The following is a 21394-nucleotide window of genomic DNA, read 5'->3' as shown; positions in this document are numbered from 1 at the left end:
TGATTGCTTCTTGTTTTTTAATTGAGCAAAACTGGAGAAGATGTATATGTTTTAATTCAAATGGAAAACTAACTAGCAGATTCCAGAGGCTTCGCCTTTTCTTGTCTGTGAGTACATTTAGCTCAGCGAAAGGGTTTAGTAAGTTAATGAAGAGATTTGCAGGAGGGACTAGCACCTCCCTGTATTTTATACTTTTATATGTTAGTTTATAAATACTGAAGTATGTTTTCCAAAAATAACTCGGTCCCATCCTTTTGTTTGGAAACCTGTCATTTTGGGTGGTTTTATGGGTTAATTAGTTTCTATTTTTAACTGGATTTATGGGATATTTTCTTTAACTGCTTCAACCCATAGCCTCCTACTCTAAGAGGAACTTAACCAAAAGCATACTGTTACTCTACACAGTGCTGCTAAAACACACATTATTCCTCAGGATCCTCCCCTTGATTAAAATCTTTTTCTCTGCATGTTTCAGAAACCATTTTGGACTGTTCAGAAAAAGGCTTGAGAATGGACATGTGTTGTTTTATTTCAACAGGAAATAGGCTGACACTGTCCCAATATTTATTATGGCCAGCTGATGTGCCAAAAACATCTATTTACAGGGACAGGCTTGCAGTCATACTACTGTAATCTTTTGAAAGCATGTCCTTTGTTGTCCAACCTTAGATTTTAGGCTCAGTTTCAGATTTTACCTCTGTTCTTGCTGTCTCAATGGCTGACCAGATAAAAGTCTGTATAAATGGCACCTATTTTGATTCATTTATTTGCTGTGGTTCTGCGGTGGGCACTTGGTGGTACCCACACACACACGTGTATTTACTTATCTCTTTACATTACTCTCCTCTTCCAACATCTTCCTTTTCCAGAATCTTTATCCGTAGCTTTCTAACATTACCTTAAAACCCTTGTATCTACTGTCTGCCTATTTTCTTTGTTTACAATAGGATAAAAGGTAGATTGCATATTAGCAGTAGATATTTGGGATGGAAAAATTATCCATCTTTTTGATGTTTTGCTTGGCTTTTATTCTATAAAAATACAAAGAGTAAAAGGAGAGACAAAAGTGGCAAAACAATAATTTTCAAGCTTTTTTTTTTCCTTGTAATTAGATGAATTCCCTGTTGGAGTATCTTTCTTGCTGTTTTCTTGACATTTTCCCTTGAATGGTAATCTTAAATGTTCTTTTCCTGATTTTTCCCCCATTGTCTTTAGTTTAGCAAAAGCTAAATTATTTTTAACCTCATTATGTCCTTATCAAAGACCACTCTACTCTGCCATGCAATAGTTCTGAGCTTTTTTTTTTGATCTTCATGGGTTTTGCATTCTTTTTCCTCCAGATATATGTTTCATAGCAGACATTGCTTCAACTCTGGTTTGTGTTAATCTTCCATCTGTAGAAAAGCCCTTGAAGATGGTTTGCAGAAGTACATGGCATCTTTTCATCTCCAGGTTATTGGCTGAAGCTGTATCAAATCCACTCGGACCAGAATCTGTTTCCAACCACTAGTTTAGCAGTGTTAGTCAGCAGCTATCAATAGAACAGAGACATCTCCATATCTGGTACCACTATTGCAAATGCTGGTTTTCCTGCTATGGAGCAAACATCACTGGAGGTCCCAATGTAGGGCCCAGGTTCATTTATAATTTGCTGCCTGAACAGTGGGCTTTGTGCTTTTCTTTGGTGTTGTCAGCCCAGCATTCTTCACAAACTCCATCTCCCTCTTGGTTTTAGGAAACATTATTTGTGAAGGCCAAAACACTTTGCTGTGCTGCTGCTCCCTCATGGATGTAACATAAATAGTATGTAGAGGTTTTCTAGTATTCTTTTTTTTGACTTCCATCTACTTTCTCCTGAGGTAGCTTTTAATTTTGATATAGTGCCTTTCAATTATGGATCTTAAACTACTTATTACCAATTACTTGTGTTTTTTTTTTTTTTTCATGGAGATGACTTTCCCATTGGTTTACCTTCTTTGTTTCCCAGGTTACTACCATTCTAGATGCAACTACTATGACATTTCTAGCTAAAAACAGCAGGAACTAGAGGTAACATAGAATAGAGAGTAGCCTGCATGCTGAGCATGCAATTGGCTTCTTTCCGATCAATCTACAGATTATAACCCTTGTTATCAGCAAATGCTTTATAGACAAAAATTGAACAAGAACCAAAATTAATTCAATTTTGTACCAAATTTCATATTTAATGGGCAGATAATCAAGTTTGGTAAGGACCTCATAGAATTATTTACCCATTCTATTACTATCATAATATCGAATTTAACAAGTTTAACATGTTCTCTTACCAGTTTTCCTAATCTGAAAATATTTGTTCTGTAGCTTATTACTAGTTACCTCCTTGTGGCTTATTGGTATCATTCCTTCTTCATGTATAGGAGCACCAGGCCCTGGCCAACGAAGGAGCATGCAATAGGTCAAACATTTTGCATTTGCAGACAGATGATCTGTGACATGCGCAGTGAACTCAGACTGCATATTCACACGTTTATGGCCTTTTTGATAAAAGCAAAAAGACTGATTATATAATTTGTTTTTGCTTGCTGACTAGATGACATAAATCCTTGGGATAAGATTTCTAGTTTGAATACATGTTAGAAATCCATTTTATTTGAGCATTCATTGAAACTCAGTTGTTTTGTTCAATATAAATTAACAGCTAGCCCATTGCTTATGCATATCTGAGAAACAAATACATAGGACCTGCAAATACAGCAAAAATAAATCAGTATTAGAAGTGTGAATATCTATTAAGTAATATTCTTCCAGAGCTGACTGCGATCACATTGTTAATTGAACAGCTCATTCTCCAGCTTGGAAGAATACTAAAGTAGTATTTAATCAGTTCTGAGTCTTCACTTTTCTGCTTCCCATACATTTTTAATAGACAGCAGTACCTTTATCTCACAGTCCAGTCTTGCATAAAAGGAGCCAGAGGACCCAGCAAAGCCTATTCCTGGGAAGGGGTTAGGGTAGAAAGATAAGGACCAGGGCCAGCAGCACGGTGTCAGATAACTGGCTGTAGTGAGGATTGATTCTGTGACCAAATCAAATAGTTAAACCTCCCAGCCCTTGCTCGGCCAAAGCAGCATCAACCCTCTTCTATGCAATCTGGACAGCAAGCTAGGCAGAAATTCAATCAACTCAAAACTGAAGGGCAGGAGCAGTTAATGAAAACTCTTGATGACGATGCCAGTGCTACTTTTATTCCAATGCAAAGCAAAAACTAAATGTAAACCACCTGGCTGGCCTGCTCGACTTCATACTGGAATGGATCGCAGTACAAAAGACACACAAGCACCTGCCACAGCTGGGACATGGCAGTCGTGTTCAACACCTGTTGCCTCTCAGCTGAAAGCTGTTGTATCCAAATTAAGACACTGGGTCAGAAAGCTCGTTAGGCACACACCAAGCAAGTAGTGTGAGCATATGTGATCTGACGACTGCAAAATGGATCCAGTTCCACAAAGACAAAAGGTAGCAGTCCAAAATCCAAACTACCAGGGAGCCTTTCAAGCGCTCCGCAGCATTCGAGCCTATTGTTTTATGTTGGCTTAGGCTGACCTGAGTCAAGGACAAAAGTGATTTGCACAAGGCTGACAGTCTCTCACTGAAGAATGAGGCCATCAGGATTCATACAGGCAGTATACTTGAACAAAAACAGATCCATATCATAGGATTATCATATTCTGTAGAGATCCTAGAGAACTAGCAAGAGGCTCAGAGACTGGGGTTCCACTTTCCTGTGGTAGTTGTGTGATGCTTCTCCTTTTACAGCACAAAGAGAAATATCAGCCCAAATCACCCAGTTAGGTTGCTTGGTTGTTCAAGCAACGTTTAATATTCCAAACTTTGTAGTCCTTATGAAGAGGCATGTGCTATCTAAGTAAAAAAAAAAGAGACAACAAAATCTGTATTATCATCACCTTAGAGGGAAGCAACGGCAGTGTTTTAGATGACTACAAAACAAGCAAATTAATTATGCCCTTTGGGAAAGTCTGAAAGTTAGCCTCTAAGAAACTGGAAGCTTGGAACAGAACACTTGTTTTCTATGTCCCAGTCCTTACCTTAGCAAGAGGACCTTCTGCTGGCTAGCAAACCTTCAAAAATGAAAGTTAAAATATGCAAAAGTAACTAAAATGCCCCCTTAGACTTTGTATCAAGCCTAAGAGCTTTTATGAAACCTCATTCGAGTTTCCACAAATATTTATCTTATGCAAACATCACTGTGCATTAAAGGAGTTTGTTCTTGTTCCGGTGGCAATCTCAGTTGTCATCTGATTTCACCAACAAACCACTGCAGGCTTTGTAATAAGACTCTAAGGTAACTATAAAAGCAATCTCTTCAGAAGCAAATACCTGTGCCTGGAGTGTCCTTATATATTGATACCAGTAAGTAATAGCAAAGGTGATAATTTTATTTGGCTTTCACTTGATGATCTGAGAGCAAAATGCTACGAATAGAAGCTCTGCGGAGAGAGCTATGCAACTAGGTGCCAGGTTTCCAGACCCTCGGCTCTGTTTAACGTGTGATGGTAACCTCCAAATGGGGGGATTCCACCCCGCTGTGCAAAACTATGGAAATATAAAGCAGCAACAAACTTTATGAAGTAATGTCTGCTTTACGTGGCAGAGTGTTAAACAAACAATAAAGCAAAGCATTGATTGTTTAATGTAAAATATATATTGAAGAAAAATCTACTGAAATGTACCAGTAAGGCTGCAGGAAGTTTAGGGGAGCGATGAAACTTCCCGGAGAAACCTGTAAAATGGTTAAATGAGACTCTATGACCTCATTAAATTTTTATGTATGTGTGTTTTTGTCAACACACACCTTGTAGGCAACCTTTTTTTTTTTTCACTTTGTGATCTTGTTATTACAAATGCCCCATTGATCAAATGCTGAGCATGAGATCTAGATAGAAGCGTTGCAACTGAACAGTCGTGGCATAGTGAGTCTGAAAAGGATGGCTGCAAATTTTCCCTGAAATCTTAAAATTTATCCAAGTTCAGTCAAATTACTCCCTTTTACTCCATTTTCTCTTACCATGTATTCTGATGCCTGAATTAGGACAACAACTAATTTTCCTACAAAACTTTCCAATGCTCTGCAATCTACTTTTGTTTTTGTTTTCCTTTTAATTCCCCAATGGCAGAAGTTTCACATTTCACCCAGGCACTGGTAATTAGCCAAGGAAATTATTTAAATGCCAGATGTCACATATTAAATATAAATAACCTATGACCTTGTGTGCAGAATGCAAGCCCCTTTTTCTATATGACTGCTGAATTTAACTTCCCCAGACACTGCCTCTATGCTGGAATAGTATCCTTCTCCTACATAACACTGTTCTGCATGATTTGACTTGTTAGCTGTGAGAGAAATAAAAGCTGTGATATTTTGTTTTTATGCCATTTGCAAATGACTGCAAGTGTCTAAGGATATATTTGCAACAGTAAAAAAAAAAAATCTTTCTGTACTCATGCTTTTTTTCAATAGTAGCTGTAAAAAGCATAACCATCGATGCAGCCAAAGAACACTATCTGCTGATTCCAGAAGTCTTTCTCTGTGCTTTCTCATCTGCCCTTTCCATGCCACGCTGGTGTGTGTGGCTTCTAAACAGGTCCAGATTCAACCACGAAAGGGAACAAGATCAAGCATCTGAAATACAACCTTGTTCATTATATTCTTAATTCGAGTCTGTATGGTTTATTGAATCATGCAGAACGAATGCCTGACCATGCTTCTTCCAAAGCCTATTCTGGCTATAATTGCACAGCTGGGTTTGATTTGCTGCCCGTAGGAAGGGGGGGAGGAATCCCCATTTCTCCAAGACAAATACAGATCTTGGGATGTGGCTGCAGCTCCAGAATTCCTTGCTATCCAGCATAGGATGATGTGTGGAAAATAAAACACGGCACAACGCAGCCCTCAGGTTTTTGGAGCTGAGAGTCACAACACGCCTACAAAATAGCCCCAGTTTGGAAAGCATTCAAATACCACAGGAAGCGTGTTCTTTCCTTCTCGAGGCACACGCAGTAACTCCAGCTTCTGATCAGATCAAGGTGTATCCCCATCTGGATGCAATAATGCAGCCTAAAAGCAGCAAGGACAGAAACCACCTACAGATATTAGATGAATAAACAAAAGCACCCCCTCACAAAAACACAAGCGAAATAAAGCTGCCCTCGTTACCACTGCTGTTTCAGCATTCAGTAGTAGCAAGCAAATGCCAAATCAGCCATCCACGCTGCGGACCTCAAGCGCAGAGGTCGACCTAAGTCCCTGGAAATTGATGTAAACCCACGTCACTCTTTTGAGGGCTTCTGCCAACTCGCTCTCTGTCACGCCCCAATTACTCCTCAGCTTCATGGAAGGGGGTTGAAGGGGTTTTTCTTTTTACAAATTCAGTGCTGAAAGGACGTGCATTTTGGTGCAGGAGGACAGAAAGTAGAGTGAAAAAATATGGTGAAGAAAAGACACAGGAAGGATATCACTGACAAGAAACAGAAGTTCTGAATTCAAAGAGTTGGATATACCTGATTTTGAAGGAAAAAGCCTTATAAAGGTTACTGCCTTACTTTCTACAAATTCTGTAAATCCTTTCTCTTAGCTAGATGACCATGAGATAACCGATTGGCCTATTTTATTTCAGGGTACGTGGTCTTTTCTCATTTTTACCAACAGCTCTAAGTAGGACTGAAACCACTCCCCACTGACCCACAGGTATCATAGCTTTCTGAGTGAGTATCTGTCTCAAACAGGGGAGAAAAGATTTGTTTTACAATCAGAGGAAAGGAACAATAGTGTACATTTTTAGTTTAGCCTGCTGATTAGAATTATACTCTGAGCATCTTATCAAATAACCAGGATCAAATGCTTGTTGTGCTCACGTACCCCCTTATGCAAGAACAAATTTGGTTGTATTTTACTCCAGGGACATGCATAATGAATAACGTGCTAGTGTAGCAGAACAGGAAAGTACTACAGTTACTCCACCTGCTGTAACCTGACGCAACCATTATTTAACAATAAGATGAATTCTAATTTATCTGCTTTGAAAATCAGAAAGATTGCCCCAAAGTTTTAAGTCAAAAATTATCTGTTATCCTGAAACATTTCTCAAAGACCTGTTTTCATTCAAGAATGAAGGCGCGAGGGCTTTTTTTAAGCCTTGGTTAATCCAATTACACATTCTTTTCCAGCTTGTCTTGCTCCATGACCTTGGATTTAGAGGTAAAAAAGAGGCAACAGACCAAGGACTCATAAAGAAGCTTTGGGTTTCCTTCAGGAGAGGGAGTGGGCTCCCCTAGCAGAGGCATCAGCCTTCAGTTTAAGCACCACAGGAGCAGTAGCTGCAGTTGCTCATGAGTTTTACGTAAAGAAACAGCTCGTGGTGCATGGGAAGTGACAGCAGAAGGGATGGTGCATTAGAAGACTAAGGGTAAGACAAACCCACAGCTGCTTTGTACGCTGGGCACTACACCATCCTCAGTTAGACAGACTCCTCCCATGCCAAGGCCTGCATAGTTTTTTCAGTTTTATTTTTTAAGTATGATGCTTTCTGCTTCCACTAAATCTGGAAGACCAGAAAGTAGCTTTTTGCTTAGGCAGGGTTTCTTCAGCACAGATTACTGAGCTTCTTTATGAGTGTGCAGGCAGATGGCATTAACTGGGCTCTTACAATTCATCTGCACCCAGAACCCTACGCACGCACCAAGCTCTGTTCACATCACCTTTGCTCACCTACAAGAGCACCTAGCTGCAGACACACGTGGGGCTGCACGTTTGTGCATCTGCATCCATCCAAACAGCAACAAGCCTAACCCTGTGCACAAAAACAAGCTGAATTTGTCACTAACACCCAGACCTGTAACTGCCCCCAGGAGCCCGCCCCCAGCCCCGGCTCCCCTCGCCCCCTCCCTCGCGGCGCGCCCCAGCCACGTGCCCGCCCGGCGCGCTCCCGCGCCGCCACGTGGCGCGCCGTGCCCCGCCCCTTTACGCGCCCTCCTCGGGCGGTGCCTCCCGGAGAACTACAACCCCCAGCAGCCCCCGCGGCCGGGCGGGGCCGCGTGGCGTCACGGGCCCAAACCCCGCGTGAGAGAGAACCCGAGCGCTGGGGGGGGGGGCGAGTCCTAACAGAGGGGCGTGTCCTACCCGGAGGGAGGCGGGGCTTTCCCAGGCGAGGCCAATAGCTGATGCTGTCTGCGCTGACTGACAGCCGGAGCCCCCGCTGCCCCCTCCCGCCCGCCGCCCTCCCTCAGCCCGCGGCGCCGCCCGCTGCTATGAGGCGGCCCTGAGCGGCGGCGGCGGCCCAGCGCAGCCCGGCCCGGGGTTGCCGGGGGGGTCTCGCTTCGCTTCGCCCCGCCGGCCAACCCCATGACTACGGCAAACTGCGGCGCTAGCGACGAGTTCGACTTCAGGCTCATCTTCGGCGAGGACGGGCAGCCCGGCCCCGGGCCGCCGCTGGGGCCTGCAGGTGCGCTCCGCAGGGCCGTGAGGGGAGACCGTGAGGGGCCCGTGAGGGGCCGGGGGGGGGGGGGGGCGTTCGTGTTCTCCTCACAGCGAGGCAGGGGGAGCACTGGGGTGGGCGTCGGAGGGGTTGTGGGGGTACTTAAGGGGGTATCGGGGGGATTTGGGGGGGTACCGGGGGTTTTGGGGGATTTTTGGAGGGTACCGCGGGGTTTGGGGGGAGCGGCTCCGTCCCGCCCGCCCTGAGGGCCGCAGCCGCCTCACGGCGCCGCTCCCCGCCCCTCGCCGGCGGGAGGCCGAGGGGGCGCCGCCGCCGGTTTCTTCGGGGAAAAGCAAAAAAAAAAAAAGTTTAAAAAAACCCACACAAATAAACCCCAAAACTTCGCCCTGCGCCGCCCGGGGGGCCCAGATCGCGGGGTGGGGGCGTCCTGAGGTGCAGGGCTTGGGGCCGAGGGACCCTCCTGCAGGTTGGGTTTCGTGACATTGGTGCCTGCCTGTGGGGGCACCCCTGTAGCCTGGAAACCCCTTTAAAAACCCCTCTCGTTTCCTCAAGCAGCGCCCAACACACGTATTCCCTATAAGTTGTCGTGCATGGGATGAACAAGAGCCAGCTGTGCGGTGTGTGGCTGTGCTGGACTTGGACGGCTGTGTGCTTCTTTTGTGACCTACTTGAAATAAGTGTTAGCTGGTAACGCGCCGTCCTGAGCCTGCCCGGTGAGATGGCAAGATAGGTCTGAAACGCAGCTGGAGCTGGGCTAAATGGTGCAGCCATGTTGTTTTGTTCGCTCACTTGCTGGTCTGCATAAGTTGATCAGGAAAAAAATTCATCGATAAGCTCTGTATATAGTCCAGTGCGAACGCTTGGGAAAAGTTGCTAAAAAAAACCCCAAGCCTCCAACTTTTTTGATGCAGAGTTTTAGCTTACAGATTCCTTCAACAAAGGGGGGATTTTCCTCCCTTATTTTCCAGCTTGGTGGAGTAGACAGGAATAGTAAAAAGCAGATGGTGCTTTTGGGAAGGGGGCCTGAGTTCTGCTAGCCAAAACAAACGCGTTCTAGTACCCGATGAACAGGATGCATGCAAGTCAAACGGGAAACAATGGGGAGTGTTAATAAATTACAACAAAAATAATGGTGACGTCCCAATTTCTGTTTGCTTTTCTTTTCACGTTAAACTAATAATCTAAACTATGTTACTCAGTCAATGGTAGATGAGAATGAGAAAACAAGTTCAGAAAACTGGACACTTTTATAGTACTTGTATTTTGGTAGCATTCCTTAATAAATGGCTCAGATATTACTTTACAAAGAGAGAGAAACTTCCATGCTTGATAATTTACAACTGTTTTTAAGGCAAATTTGAAAATGTGATATTCAGACGATGAACAGATTCATTTGCTGTGGTTTTCAGTGAGAAATGCTTGGCGGGGGGGTTGGACCAGATGATCTCCAGAGGTCCCTTCCAGCCTCAGCCATTCTGGGATTCTGTGATCTGCATCCCCAACTCAGGAACTCAACAGTGTGGTGACGTATTGGGGGTGGCTGGCCTGTGCCCCAGACGTGGTCCTGAGGCAGAGGGGTTACAAAAAGGCCTCTGCCTCTTGGCATTGCCACAGCTTAGCTGTCAGTTCTGCCTGTGGATCCAGAACTAGATTCCTCGTAAGAGAGGACCCTAGTTGGAAGTCGTATATTTTCCCTTTCCCCCTCGTCCAAGTATATTAGTTGAACAGAAGTTTTTGCATCTCCTTAAAGCACGTTTCGTAATCCCATGTCACTCGCTTCAATGATGTTGTCAGTTGTGTAGCGAAGTAAGTGTAAGGGTGCTTTTTTCCTAATATGTGGTGATAATAAAGTGTGTAGGTGACAGGGGAAGGTACTTAATTTGAAATAAATAATATTTAAATTGCCAAGTCTGCTGTGATCATGAACACTTGAAAAGTTCTTGTGCCTCATGCTTATCTTCCGAGGTGTTTGGGATCGGCATCCTTGTGAAAGAAGTGTCTGGTAATAAGTTCTGGTGTAAATAGCACGGAAATCTAAGTTAATGCTTTCTTTTATGCTGAGACTACTGCAGTATTGTGAGGATTTAATTCTTCTATATAGGTACATAAATATTTATATATCTTAATTTGTGACGTTTTAACCAAAATCAAAAAAATATGAGCTATTCATTCATTTAATGTTTTTTTGATTTCTGAGTGATTAAGAAAATGCTAGACCCAGGCTGTAGTTGCCGTTTTTTGTGACATTAAAAGGTCAATATGAGAAATTAAACCAGGCTATATTCTGAGCTAGTGCATAAAATAATCTCAGGGGGTTGCAGGATGCTAGAACTAAAGGGCTTAGCTTTGCGCTCAGTGACAGAGATTGAGACCACCGTTTTGCAGTGGAGCTTGTGTGCTAGATCTGAAAATTGTAGTTCCTGCTGCTGAGGGGAATGCATGAAAGATGGCTCAAAGACACTTGAGAGTCCATGGCCTAGTACTACAGTTTGCTGTGTTCTTCAGTTAAAATCAGGGGGATTGCCCACTTCATATACCTCGTGTCTTGACATAAGCATTTGCTTGGGTTCAGAAGTGCTTCAGATACTTGTAAGTGGAGGTTAGGCACTGAGCACCTTCTGCCAAATCTCCCCTGGTGTTTCAGTGTCCTTGTCCCCAATATCGCTTTTATCTTGCAGTGTTCAGTGCTCAGAGCAGGTGGTTCTGGGCTCTAGGTGCGGGTCAGCTTCATCTTCTGACAAAACACTGCAGGCCTCGAGTGCCCTGAGGTGAACCAAGACCCTTCGCCATAGTCTTCCTTGCAAAACTGTTTTGTTAGTTGGGGCAGCATCTGACTGCATCTCGCCACCCAGTATCAGTTGCCTTTGGGATGCTGAAGTAGGCATTTGAATTATGGTATTGTTGATCCTGTGCAGTCCAGTAAAAGAGGTTGCCATGTAACTAACTGCCTTTGTCGGTCAATGTATTTGAGGTGCCACCACGCTTGGTCTTTTTAATTACAGATTTTTGAGATTTGAATATGTGACACTTGACTAGCAGAATTTGAATACTATTTTTTCTGATGCCCCCACCCCTTTTACCCCTCAGTTTTGCAATACTATTAAGTATAATCTTGTGAAGTTTGAATTTAGAATTGATAAGGCATTAATCAAGTAAATTGCATTATGGGCTTGGTGCTACTGTTACAAACCCTGTAGAGGTTGAGGTATAGTAAAAGTTGCAATCTGGCATTGAAAAATGCTGAAGTGTGCAGAAGGGAGCAAGTACAAGTAGCTATGATTCGTTTCTTCAGCTGATTTTTTATTTTCAAGGTTTATCTTCTGTTATCAAAAAAGGTGTTTTTACAAGGGAAGGGCCTTTAAAGAACTTGGAGTATGTGGTACTGAGCTGGGAATTCCAGATCTGGTGAAGTTCTGTAACATCCCAAATTTTTTCTATTCAATATGTGAAATGAGGGCTGACTTAGAATCAGAGGCTGTCAATATACAGGAGATGAATTATTTAATTGCTTAGGAAATTGTGACAGTTGAGTTGTTGATGCTTCTGTTCTGAATCCTGTCAAAAATGTGCCTGTTATTTCTGCAGAAGTCTTCTGAGAGCGAAAGGGTTTGTTACCCAGTAGAGCAGGGCAATATACCCACCGTAACCCCCAACTTCTTGCTGTTGAATTATGAAGTGGAGGAAGACAATTTCATAATACCTTTTAGCTTTCAATATATGTAGTCATCCTTGGTTGTTTTTTGTTTGCCTTCCCAAAATACAAATATTTTAAAAGTACTGATGCATTTTTACTATGAAAATGAAAGCTATGTTCCTTGGAGTTTTTGTCCATAATAGCTGTTTTTTGGAAACTACAAAACAAGCTGAGAAAGGGTTCTCCATATTTTCTTTGACTTAATATTTGGTTAGATAACTGCTGTGCAGTTATCTTGTTACTGGTGCATTATTTCCCACAATCTCTCTTATATCCTGAAAAAAAAAATAGTTGTGGGTTATTGGTTTTGCTTGTTTGGGTTTGTTTGGTTTTGATATCCCAGTTTGGTGATGGATTTAGTGACAGTTCAGAATGTCTTTGTGAGCTGGAGCCCTGCTCTGGTTTAGAACAGTGTACCTGGATTTGGCTTTTTAGTTTATTTGGAAACTTGTATACTTTTGTTCTACTTGTTTGGTTTTTTTTCTCTGTAGCTTAGAGCCATTAGTGTACTGGTTTAAAGCTGTTTCTGAATACCAAGAATGAAATGCTCATTTGGCCATTGTGACTGACAAAGTAATACCTGCTACTTCCTTTCAAAGGCTTCCATGTTTGCCCTTCTCTCCCTACGAGCATCCCGGAGCTCCTTGGGCCGCTCAGCAGGTGCCCGCTGCTGGTGTGCTGAGTGTTTGGGAGCGATGTCTGGCTCTGAACTTTCCTCAGCAGCTAGGCAGAGATCTGTGCAGCAGAAGTTGGTACTCTATCTGTCATTTAATTCAGTTATGTACTAAAAAATCTTACAGCCGATGACTTGTACTGTAACAGTACTGTAATACGAGTCTTCATAGCTTTGCTTTGATCATTAATATCTAAAATATTTTTCACTTCTTAAATGTGTATTTGTGACATCTTTGCTGTCAGGGGCTGCTGTTAGAGAGTAGAAACCAGGCTAAAATGTTTATAGAAGCCTGCAGTGCACTTGGAGTTCTTGTTCTTTTCCCTAAGGTAATGGTTAGGGTGGGTAGTGCTAAGAAAGTCACATTGTGGTAGGAAAGAAAGTCTCAAAACTGGGCTGGGTGGAAGATGCAGGGCTGAATACTGGCAAGTCATTGTGCACTGCAGGTGCGAGGTGAGGGAGGGCTGCTGAAGGTGGAAATCCTGCCTGTGGCCTCTTGCTTCTGATCCCAAACTGCTACAGATCCCTCGCCTTAGCTGGGAAGGGGCAGTTTGTGGGACGTAGCCTTCTGAAGGCTTTTTAAGAGATCAACTTGCACACCTGTATTGCTTGCCTGAAGTCATCTTACTCTGTTTAGGTTCATTTGTCTGTATAAATGGGTAGGAGAGCGAGTCTGCACAAGATGGTATCTCTGAGGTTTATGTGAATAGTTTGGGCCACCCGTATAAATACAGCTGTCCGTGCTGCTCTGTAGGTGTCTGCTCTGTGAGAGAGAACTTTTATAGAGGAAGGCCAGGTTCAGCTGGTGCAAGAAAGGGATGAATGAACAAGTTGTTAAAGTCTGTTTCTTTTTTTTTTTTCTCCACTAGAAATAAATGACACTTTTAAACAAAAAATATTTATTTATTTATGATAGAGCACCAAATGTATTGCAGTAGGAACTGCCGCTTGCGGGGAAGTTTAATTGCTGCCACTATTTTATTTCACAAGCTGGTGAGTGCTGTTGTGTGCATGCAAAAGGTTGATGCGCAGGGACGCGATGCAAATCAGACAGAGGCTGTGGTTATATAATCTGCTGGTGGAGGGCAGGGGGAAAACCAAACAGCTGCATCTGACCAAAAATAGAGGGTCTGTGACAAGAGCCGCACGGCTTGAAGATAATGTCGAGAGCCTGAGGAAGAACCAGAGGGAGATAGGTATTAAAGTCAAAGCTGGTGTCGCCAAATGCAGCGTTGCCTGGCCATTAAGAGTAACACTGATTAAGATGGTAATGTTCAAATGTGTTGTGGTTTTTCATATTATGCTGGCAAAATGAAGTCTTGCCTCTTTGGGTAAAGCTTGACCAGGAGGAGGCCATTTGGCAAAAGCCAAAAAAAGTTCTCCTGTGTGCTGTGGTAGTTGCACCTGATCTAATCTCGTAACTTTCACGATTTGGTGTCTGGTTCTTGGCTCACTGTGTAGGGCATCAAGAGGCGCTCATGCAGCCATTTGGAAAAGATCCCCAGTTTGACCAAATGTCACTTATTTCATGTGTGCATTCATCCTGACATGCCACTTTCTGTTCCTCTCCCTCCAGTCTGATGTTGTAAATCTGAACACGTGCTGAGAGCCGGGGTATGGGAGGTGGGCTGGGTACAGAAAATGTTTGTGCTGATCCTTTTATCTTACAGATTTATGAAAATTGGAAATAAACCATTTCTTTCTTGAAAGCAAAAAGTAGCCCTCTGCCGAAAACATGACATCTTCCTTTTGCTTGTACCCTACAATTGCAAATTTAGTATTGTTGCTGCTGAATGAGTGAGAAATAAGAGCAGATTGGGCCCGGGTCAATCACAAGCAGCAGTTTGGCCGTTCACAGCAATAACGTAACTACGGGAGTTGTTGCCTAAAGCTGCCCTAGTGGGCCAGGGAAGTGTGTGGAGCAGAGCTGGCAGGCAGCCCAGCCCGTAAAACGACATCCCCGTCCTTGCATTTGTCCAGGCACACCGCGGGGGTTCAGATGACAGTGGAATTCAAGAGGAGTGAAGTGATCAGCAAGGCGAAGTAAAATCGCAAAGCGGGAGCAAGCCCATCAATGAGCCGCTGTTCGGTTCTGCCTCTAGCACAGCCATCTCTAAGTACGGCTGCGAAACACTGGCGGTGAGGTTGTGCAAAAATCTGCCGAGCTGTTCAAAGTCTTTCAGGGAAGATGAGTTCAAAGCTGAAGAACAGCGGAGCTGATCGGTAAGAAGGCTTTCTGTCTGTGCTGCCGGCTGCACGTCTCTTGAGTTGACTGAACAGCTGAACTTAATCATTTACGTGGCTCTTCTGATTAAATGTCTCCCTGACACTGAATGCTTATGGCTGCTCGTCAGACAAAGGGCGATAGGTGTGATACGAGTTATTTTTGGTGGTTTTTGTTGAGAGGGCTGGGCTTTGTTTCTGTGTACGTGGGGGAATGGGAGAAGAATCAGCTTTCTGGGAACCTGAGTGCAACGATGGGAACACAACCAGTGATCTTCCAACAACATGATCATAAAAATGGGAATCTCATTTTGGTTTGGTTTGGTGTGTGTGCTTTTTTGTTGTATTGTGTTTCTTAAAAGCAGAAACAAATACTTCATTTGAGCATGCAGAAAGACATTCATAGGTAGAAACATGAGCAGGTACCTATGGCTAATACATCACCCTCAGAACTACAGAGTGAAATTATTCGTATTAATATTTAGATTAATAGCAATTGTTTGTTTAAAAATGGCTTCTTAGGCTGCTTTTTGGAGGTTATTCATCACTTCTGAAAATAAATATTTTTAATATAGCAAGATATTGCTAGATGGAGTAGGGCTTTCTGTTTGTTTTTTAATGGGTTGGTGGAGGAAGTTATATTCAAAATCTTATAAGTGTTCCTCTCTGGACTTGCTTTTAGGTTCTTTCAAACCTAGTTTTTTTAATTGTTTTTTTTATAGATGAGCTTATTCAGGATTGCAAGAGGCAAATATCTCTCAATTCACCGCTTAGCAAGAGTCTTTGTGTTTCATTGGTTGCTACCTTTCTTTTTTAGGAGCCAATGCTGTGAGATTTTTTTCTAAATTGTTTTACATTGGTTTGGGTAAACAGACAAATTGGAAGGCCACGTAAACAGAAATTCACTGATAAGCAGCATTTGTACCATGCTAGAGAGGGAATAAAGTGTTACCTTGTAACTAAATTTGTTTTACAAACTTTTTGTGTCTTCATATCCAAACTGAAAACCCACTACATAACCAAGATATCAAGCTGGTAATGAAGCCAGGGTGCTTTTATTAACTGGGAGTGCCAGTGGTTTACTGCTTTTGGTGACTGGATTAAAGGGTGGTGATAATGACTACAATAATTTATAAGGATTCATCCATACCTTACATAAAGTGCTTTCTAGTAGCTGTTCCCTAAATCAAGGACACAAAGGAGCTGGAGTAACAGCCTGATTACAAAAGGTTTTAGTAGTGTCACTTGGGATAAGCGTACTCAAGTGACAAGGCCACGAGAGAACGTGTGGTTTAATGCAAGGAACTGCTAAGAAAATTTGTGAACATTCTGTATTTTGCATGTAGCTACTTTAATTTAGGACAGAGTTTGTGTATTTCATCAGTGTGAATGGTCAGGTTTAGGCTTCAGAGCAGCAGATAGCAGTACCTTTCAAAGGGGTTAGCATTTCTGCTGGCTGGGGGAAGATTTGATTTTAAGCTGATTAGGTGCCTGCTGGAATAAATACAAGTTACTGAGGACTCTGCGAAGAGATGTGAAGTTTCAGGGTTTGCGTGTGACACAGTCATGAGGCATGCTAATATTTTCTTGCTTGAATTTTGGGGGATCATTCTGGAAATCGGTGAAAAACTGGCTTTCTAGCTGTGCTTTGGTGTCTCCTTTCGGGTTCCATGCCTGTCTCTGCCTGTGACACTTACTGTGTCAGTCGGTTAGCAAAGTGAACTCGAGGGGGGGTTGATAACTCTTCATTGATGTGAGCACTTCTCATTCTGGCTTATTTCAGTCCCTTAACATACAGAGCCTTTGAGTTCTGTACATGTGAAGTCTACTCTCAAGCTGTATTACAAAACATATTGATGAAAAGCTGTAATATTAAAGATTTGAAGTACCTATGTGGTAGGACCGCCTGCTGCGGCACGGCAGGTTTTACCCTCTATTGTGTTGCAGGACAGCTGCTGAAGTAAGCTTTACTGAGGTGTGAGGGGTTCCCAAACTGGTTTGTTCAGATGCTATCAGCACCAGGTCTCAGCCAGCGCTGTGTTCTGTTTGATAACCAGAAAGAGGCAGGCCCCTGTTTGTCTGCCCTTCTCTTGCTGTAGGACTTAACCTCTCCCCACTCAACCTTTTTGTCTTTGCTTATTGCATTTTTTTCTACGCGCTTCCACAAAGACCACAGCCCGGGTCACTGTGCTGTCCTACAATCTAAGATACCCATTTTCTTGCACGCGCCTGTTTTCTCTTTTGGTTTGTTTTGCTTTGGCCCTACTTAAGCACCCTAGTCTTGGGAACTCGGCTTCTGTGCAGTGCTAATTTCAGGACAGAGGCAGACTGCTCCTGGACGTGTCCCTGGGACAGCAGAGTGTTGTCGGTACGCTTGGGGGTGGTGGGAGCTGGTCATGGTACAGCCATGCGGCAGTGGGGTGACAATTTCACTGGGTAGGTCAAGCACTAACCAGAACTTCAAGTAGCTGGAGAACCCTTCATGGAGTCCATTGATCCCACAAGAGAACAAATACTGAACCATAAGCTCCAAAAAGTTCTCATTTGAAAGCCTGCTTCACAATCAACCCAAAATACCAGGAGAGCTTGAGAAGGCCCAGGTATAAACACTGCCTAGTGCTTCCGGTTGCTCTTTGCTGTTCTCGTAACCGAACGTACAGTGACTAATTCTTGTTGAAACTTACTGTTACAAGCTGGATTTTTTTGCCTGCTTTGTGCATCAGTCTAGTCAGCATCTCTCAAAGCATTCTGCAATGAAAGATTATGAGAACTTGGATTTTAAAAACAAGGAAGAGGCTTTCTCAGCTGAGATTAACTACATTTGCCACAACTGAAGTACATAATTTTTGGAAACGTGCTTATGGCTTAAGTAGATACACTTGATTTTCATGTTTATTTAGTCTGTTTTTCTTACATGCCCAATAAAATTTCATGACTGTTACTTCCCTATTTGGAACTGAATTCTGTTTCTTCATGGTGAAGCGTGGTTGCTCCACGGACAGCCCTTCTACTTGAAATGTGTACCAGGCGACAGCCGAAGGCTTCAGTTCCACGTTACATTTTTATTTGAGAGTGCCACCACATGCACTTCCAGTCCTGGCTGCTTGCTTCTCCCCATGTCCTAAAGTTTACGTAGCTGCACTGTAAATCAGATTACTAAAATCATCCGGGTTAAAAATACGACTCTTCTCATTTCCCCTCCTGCTTTGTATACGTGTGAGTGTGTGTGGGAGGGTAGTTACTGCTGAAAAAAACATAACATGTAGTTACACCCTGTGAGCCAGTCTGGTCTTTTTCTGTGAAATGTCAGTTGTAAACACTTGATAGGCTGTATTATTCTCTTGCTTAAGCTAGTGCAGCTTCATTACTGCTCTGCGGTTCTACTGAGGATAATTAATTCTCATCTAGACTAGGACTTGGAAAAGATTCATTGACGAGCTGCCACTGTGGAAGAGATTGTTTTTCTTGCACATTTCCAGGATCCTTGCTTAACACGAGAAGATGAGTGAAATTCTGATGGGCATGACAGAGCTGCCTCTATCTAGCAGCATACATGACAAGTAAAATTTATTTTTCTCCCTTTTGGGTAATCAGATATGCCTATGAAAGAGAGCACAACATCATTGAATGTGGGGTACTCCTCCATCAAATGGTGGTGGTGTAAATTATCCTTTCCTGGAAGCTTGAACTTGCACTGCTGTTTTGTGTGTTTGTAAACTTGGACTACAAGGAGGTGTTTTCCCCCTGCTCCCCATTGCTGCCCTAATTGCTTTCACAATTTACCCTTTTTATTACCATTTTTGGTGGCCTGCTAGTCAGTTAGACTCCTCATAAACTAATACGTGGCTGCTCTTCAGGGCTTTTTTGGGTTGTTTGTTTTGAAGTTCTCTGCTAGATCTGACGTTTAAGCTTGTTGGAAGACATGAATTGTCTCTGGAGAACGTGCAGGTTGCAATGGAAAACTGGAGTTAAATGTCCAATTATAGAGCTTTAGTGGGGTAGCGTGCCACCACGAACGCTGATGGGTTGTCTTTAAGTGCACAAAAAGCGAACTGGGGCTGTTGAGTGGGTTTGGCTTGTTGTGAAGGTTAGGACTCATTTTTTTCCCCAGGAAGTATATGAATTGCTGCAACTGAGTAGGATAATGAAATTAAAAAGTGGAGCTGCCTATGTTTTTTTGTTCATGTTAACAGATACTTCTGTGGCATTCTTTTAATACCATCAAATTTGGAAAGAGATAATGGTGACTTGTGACAGACCTGAAAAACAGAGGAGGGTGTCCTTCTCAAAGTTTGGGAATGGAGACAGATTGTATGACTCGCATTAGAGCACACATGATGTCTGTGGCAATACTTGAGTCCTTCCTCATGCTATTTAAAGGACTTTATTACTGATCCTGTTTTCACAGCAGTATTTTTGTAAGACCTAGGTCATGTTGCACTTTCTTAGTACCTTATAACAACTCTTATTGTCTGAACCTGTTTGTTTATGGGCTTACAAACCTAGAATAATACCGCAGTTTGGATATATTTGGCACAGGGCTTGTGTTCAGACATTTGATAGTAATTGACCTTCCTTCTGTGGAGAAATGGCGCTCACTGCACAGCTGCACATATGCCTGTGCCAGTTCATCGCTGAGAACAACTGGTGGGAAGCATTGCTGGTCTGGAATAGCAAAAATGTGCTTTAGAAATGGTTGTTCTGGGTGTTCTTTAAGCTAACTGGAGAATATCGTTACATTGAAGTGTAGCTAGCAGCCCAGTCAGAGATGAGCCAGTGTTGTTTTGATGCTGCCCACGAGCTGCTGTGGGTTCGTGCACTTCCAGGCAGTAGCAAACGTGCTCCAAGTGCCAGAGCGTCTGGCTCTCGTTGAGGCACGGACACCTGAGGGGGACACCAGTGGCAGGCTGCACCTCCATGTAGCTGACGGACATGTTGGGAATACGGGGCGTACGCTGCCTTTTGTGAGCCCGCTAGTAAACACCATCTCAGCAGGGAGGGGAAGAGGGCTTTGCTTATTTGTAGAGACTTGCTGCCTTCGCCATGCATGGTAGTGTGCAGTGCTGTAGTAAGCTAAAGCAAAGCTGAGCTTCTCTCTGTGCTACCAATCCAAAAGGCCTTCCTCAGTCGTACAACAAAATGTGTCTGATGTGGTTTTGTTCTTAACAAACGTTGACTTCTTGTTTTGTTTCTTGGTCTTTAAATGCTTACAGGAGCAAATTACTTCCTATAACTGAAGTTAAACTGATTGATCTGTAATTCTTCACTGCTTTTTAACCTTTTATTTAGGCCAGTTTTCTTTACTCTGCATTGTTATTAATTTTGATAATTTCCTTGCTTGTCTTTACTGAAGAAGAAGCATTTACAGTCTGCCATGTCAGGATTGTGGCAGGTTTTGGATGTGGATGGCAGTACTTTTCTCTGTCCTTGTGTTTTGCTATGTCCTACTGAGCATCTTGCCTCCATGTGCTTCTGGTGGCTTTTCTGCTCTACCTCAGTAATCTGACCTAGTTTCTGTTTCTTCACTGGTTCCAGCACATATTTTAAGGTCAGTGAAGGCCTAGGCCAGCTTTACTCCTTTATTACAACATCTTTTGCTCCCTTACAAGGATTACTTTGATGTAATAGCTCTCCCATTCAGTTACCTGATTTCCATAACTCCATCCCTTGCCATGGATTTTTGCATAACTCCTTTTTGCCTTGTACTTGCCTTTTGTGGGACTCTCGTGAGCTTGTTTACTCTCTGCTCTCTTGAAGCCCTCTGTTGGATTTCTTTCAGCTATTCTCACTCCTTTCCATCTTAAGGATTGTCAGGCTTTTTTTCCCCCCTCCTTTCTTTCACTGAAGTTGTATTCATCTTTGTATGTTTACTAGTTCCTTCCATTTAGTTAGGGGGCTCTTCCAGATCAAATTCTTTATATAGTTCTTAATATGACAAAATTATTGGTAACTAATGTAGTAGAATTAATGAGACAGTCTTAATATTTAATGTTGTCCTTTTTATGAGTAACTAGCAGATTATGTTAACACATGATTATAAGGGGAGGGGTGGAGAACAGGCACAAACTAAGATAAATCTTAGTTTGGTTTATTGATCGTGTCTGAAAATGGCTTGCGTGACTTAGACTTCAAAATATATTGTTTCCACAGTCTTAAGTGTGCTTGTGGGATTTGGCGTTCATTAGAGGCTAACATGTTCTGACTGCAGGTTTCCAGCTGCCTGTGTTTTAAGTGCACGCTGCTGGGGAGGGATAGCGGGCGAATGCCCATATATACATGTAATGTTACATATAAAATCACACAGTGCATATA

At 42.9% G+C, this 21394-nt stretch overlaps 1 protein-coding gene and 1 long non-coding RNA gene across 4 annotated transcripts in view; one reads left to right on the top strand and one right to left on the bottom strand.

The window, feature by feature from the left end:
• Positions 1-1923: 1923 nt before the first annotated feature.
• LOC121076446 lies at positions 1924-7895 on the bottom strand. Its single transcript, XR_005823507.1, has 2 exons — positions 7756-7895; positions 1924-3900 (listed from the first exon to the last, which is right to left on the bottom strand). It is a non-coding gene; the product is annotated as an uncharacterized LOC121076446 (long non-coding RNA).
• Positions 7896-8222: 327 nt separating this feature from the next.
• NFATC3 (nuclear factor of activated T cells 3) overlaps positions 8223-21394 on the top strand; it is a 66489-nt gene continuing 53317 nt past the window's right edge. For 2 of the 3 annotated variants that reach the window (XM_040570731.1, XM_040570730.1), the window contains exon 1: positions 8223-8498. In XM_040570731.1, the coding sequence (XP_040426665.1) occupies positions 8399-8498 (100 nt within the window). In that variant the 5' untranslated portion in view covers positions 8223-8398. Of the gene's footprint in view, positions 8499-15065; positions 15083-21394 lie in introns of those variants that run through there. The other variant, XM_040570732.1, reaches the window with a different exon arrangement.

This window comes from Cygnus olor, chromosome 12 (genome assembly GCF_009769625.2).
Source record: "Cygnus olor isolate bCygOlo1 chromosome 12, bCygOlo1.pri.v2, whole genome shotgun sequence".
Lineage (NCBI taxonomy): Eukaryota > Metazoa > Chordata > Aves > Anseriformes > Anatidae > Cygnus > Cygnus olor.
Note: the sequence above shows the minus strand (reverse complement) of the source record. Positions and strands in the feature narration are given on the sequence as shown.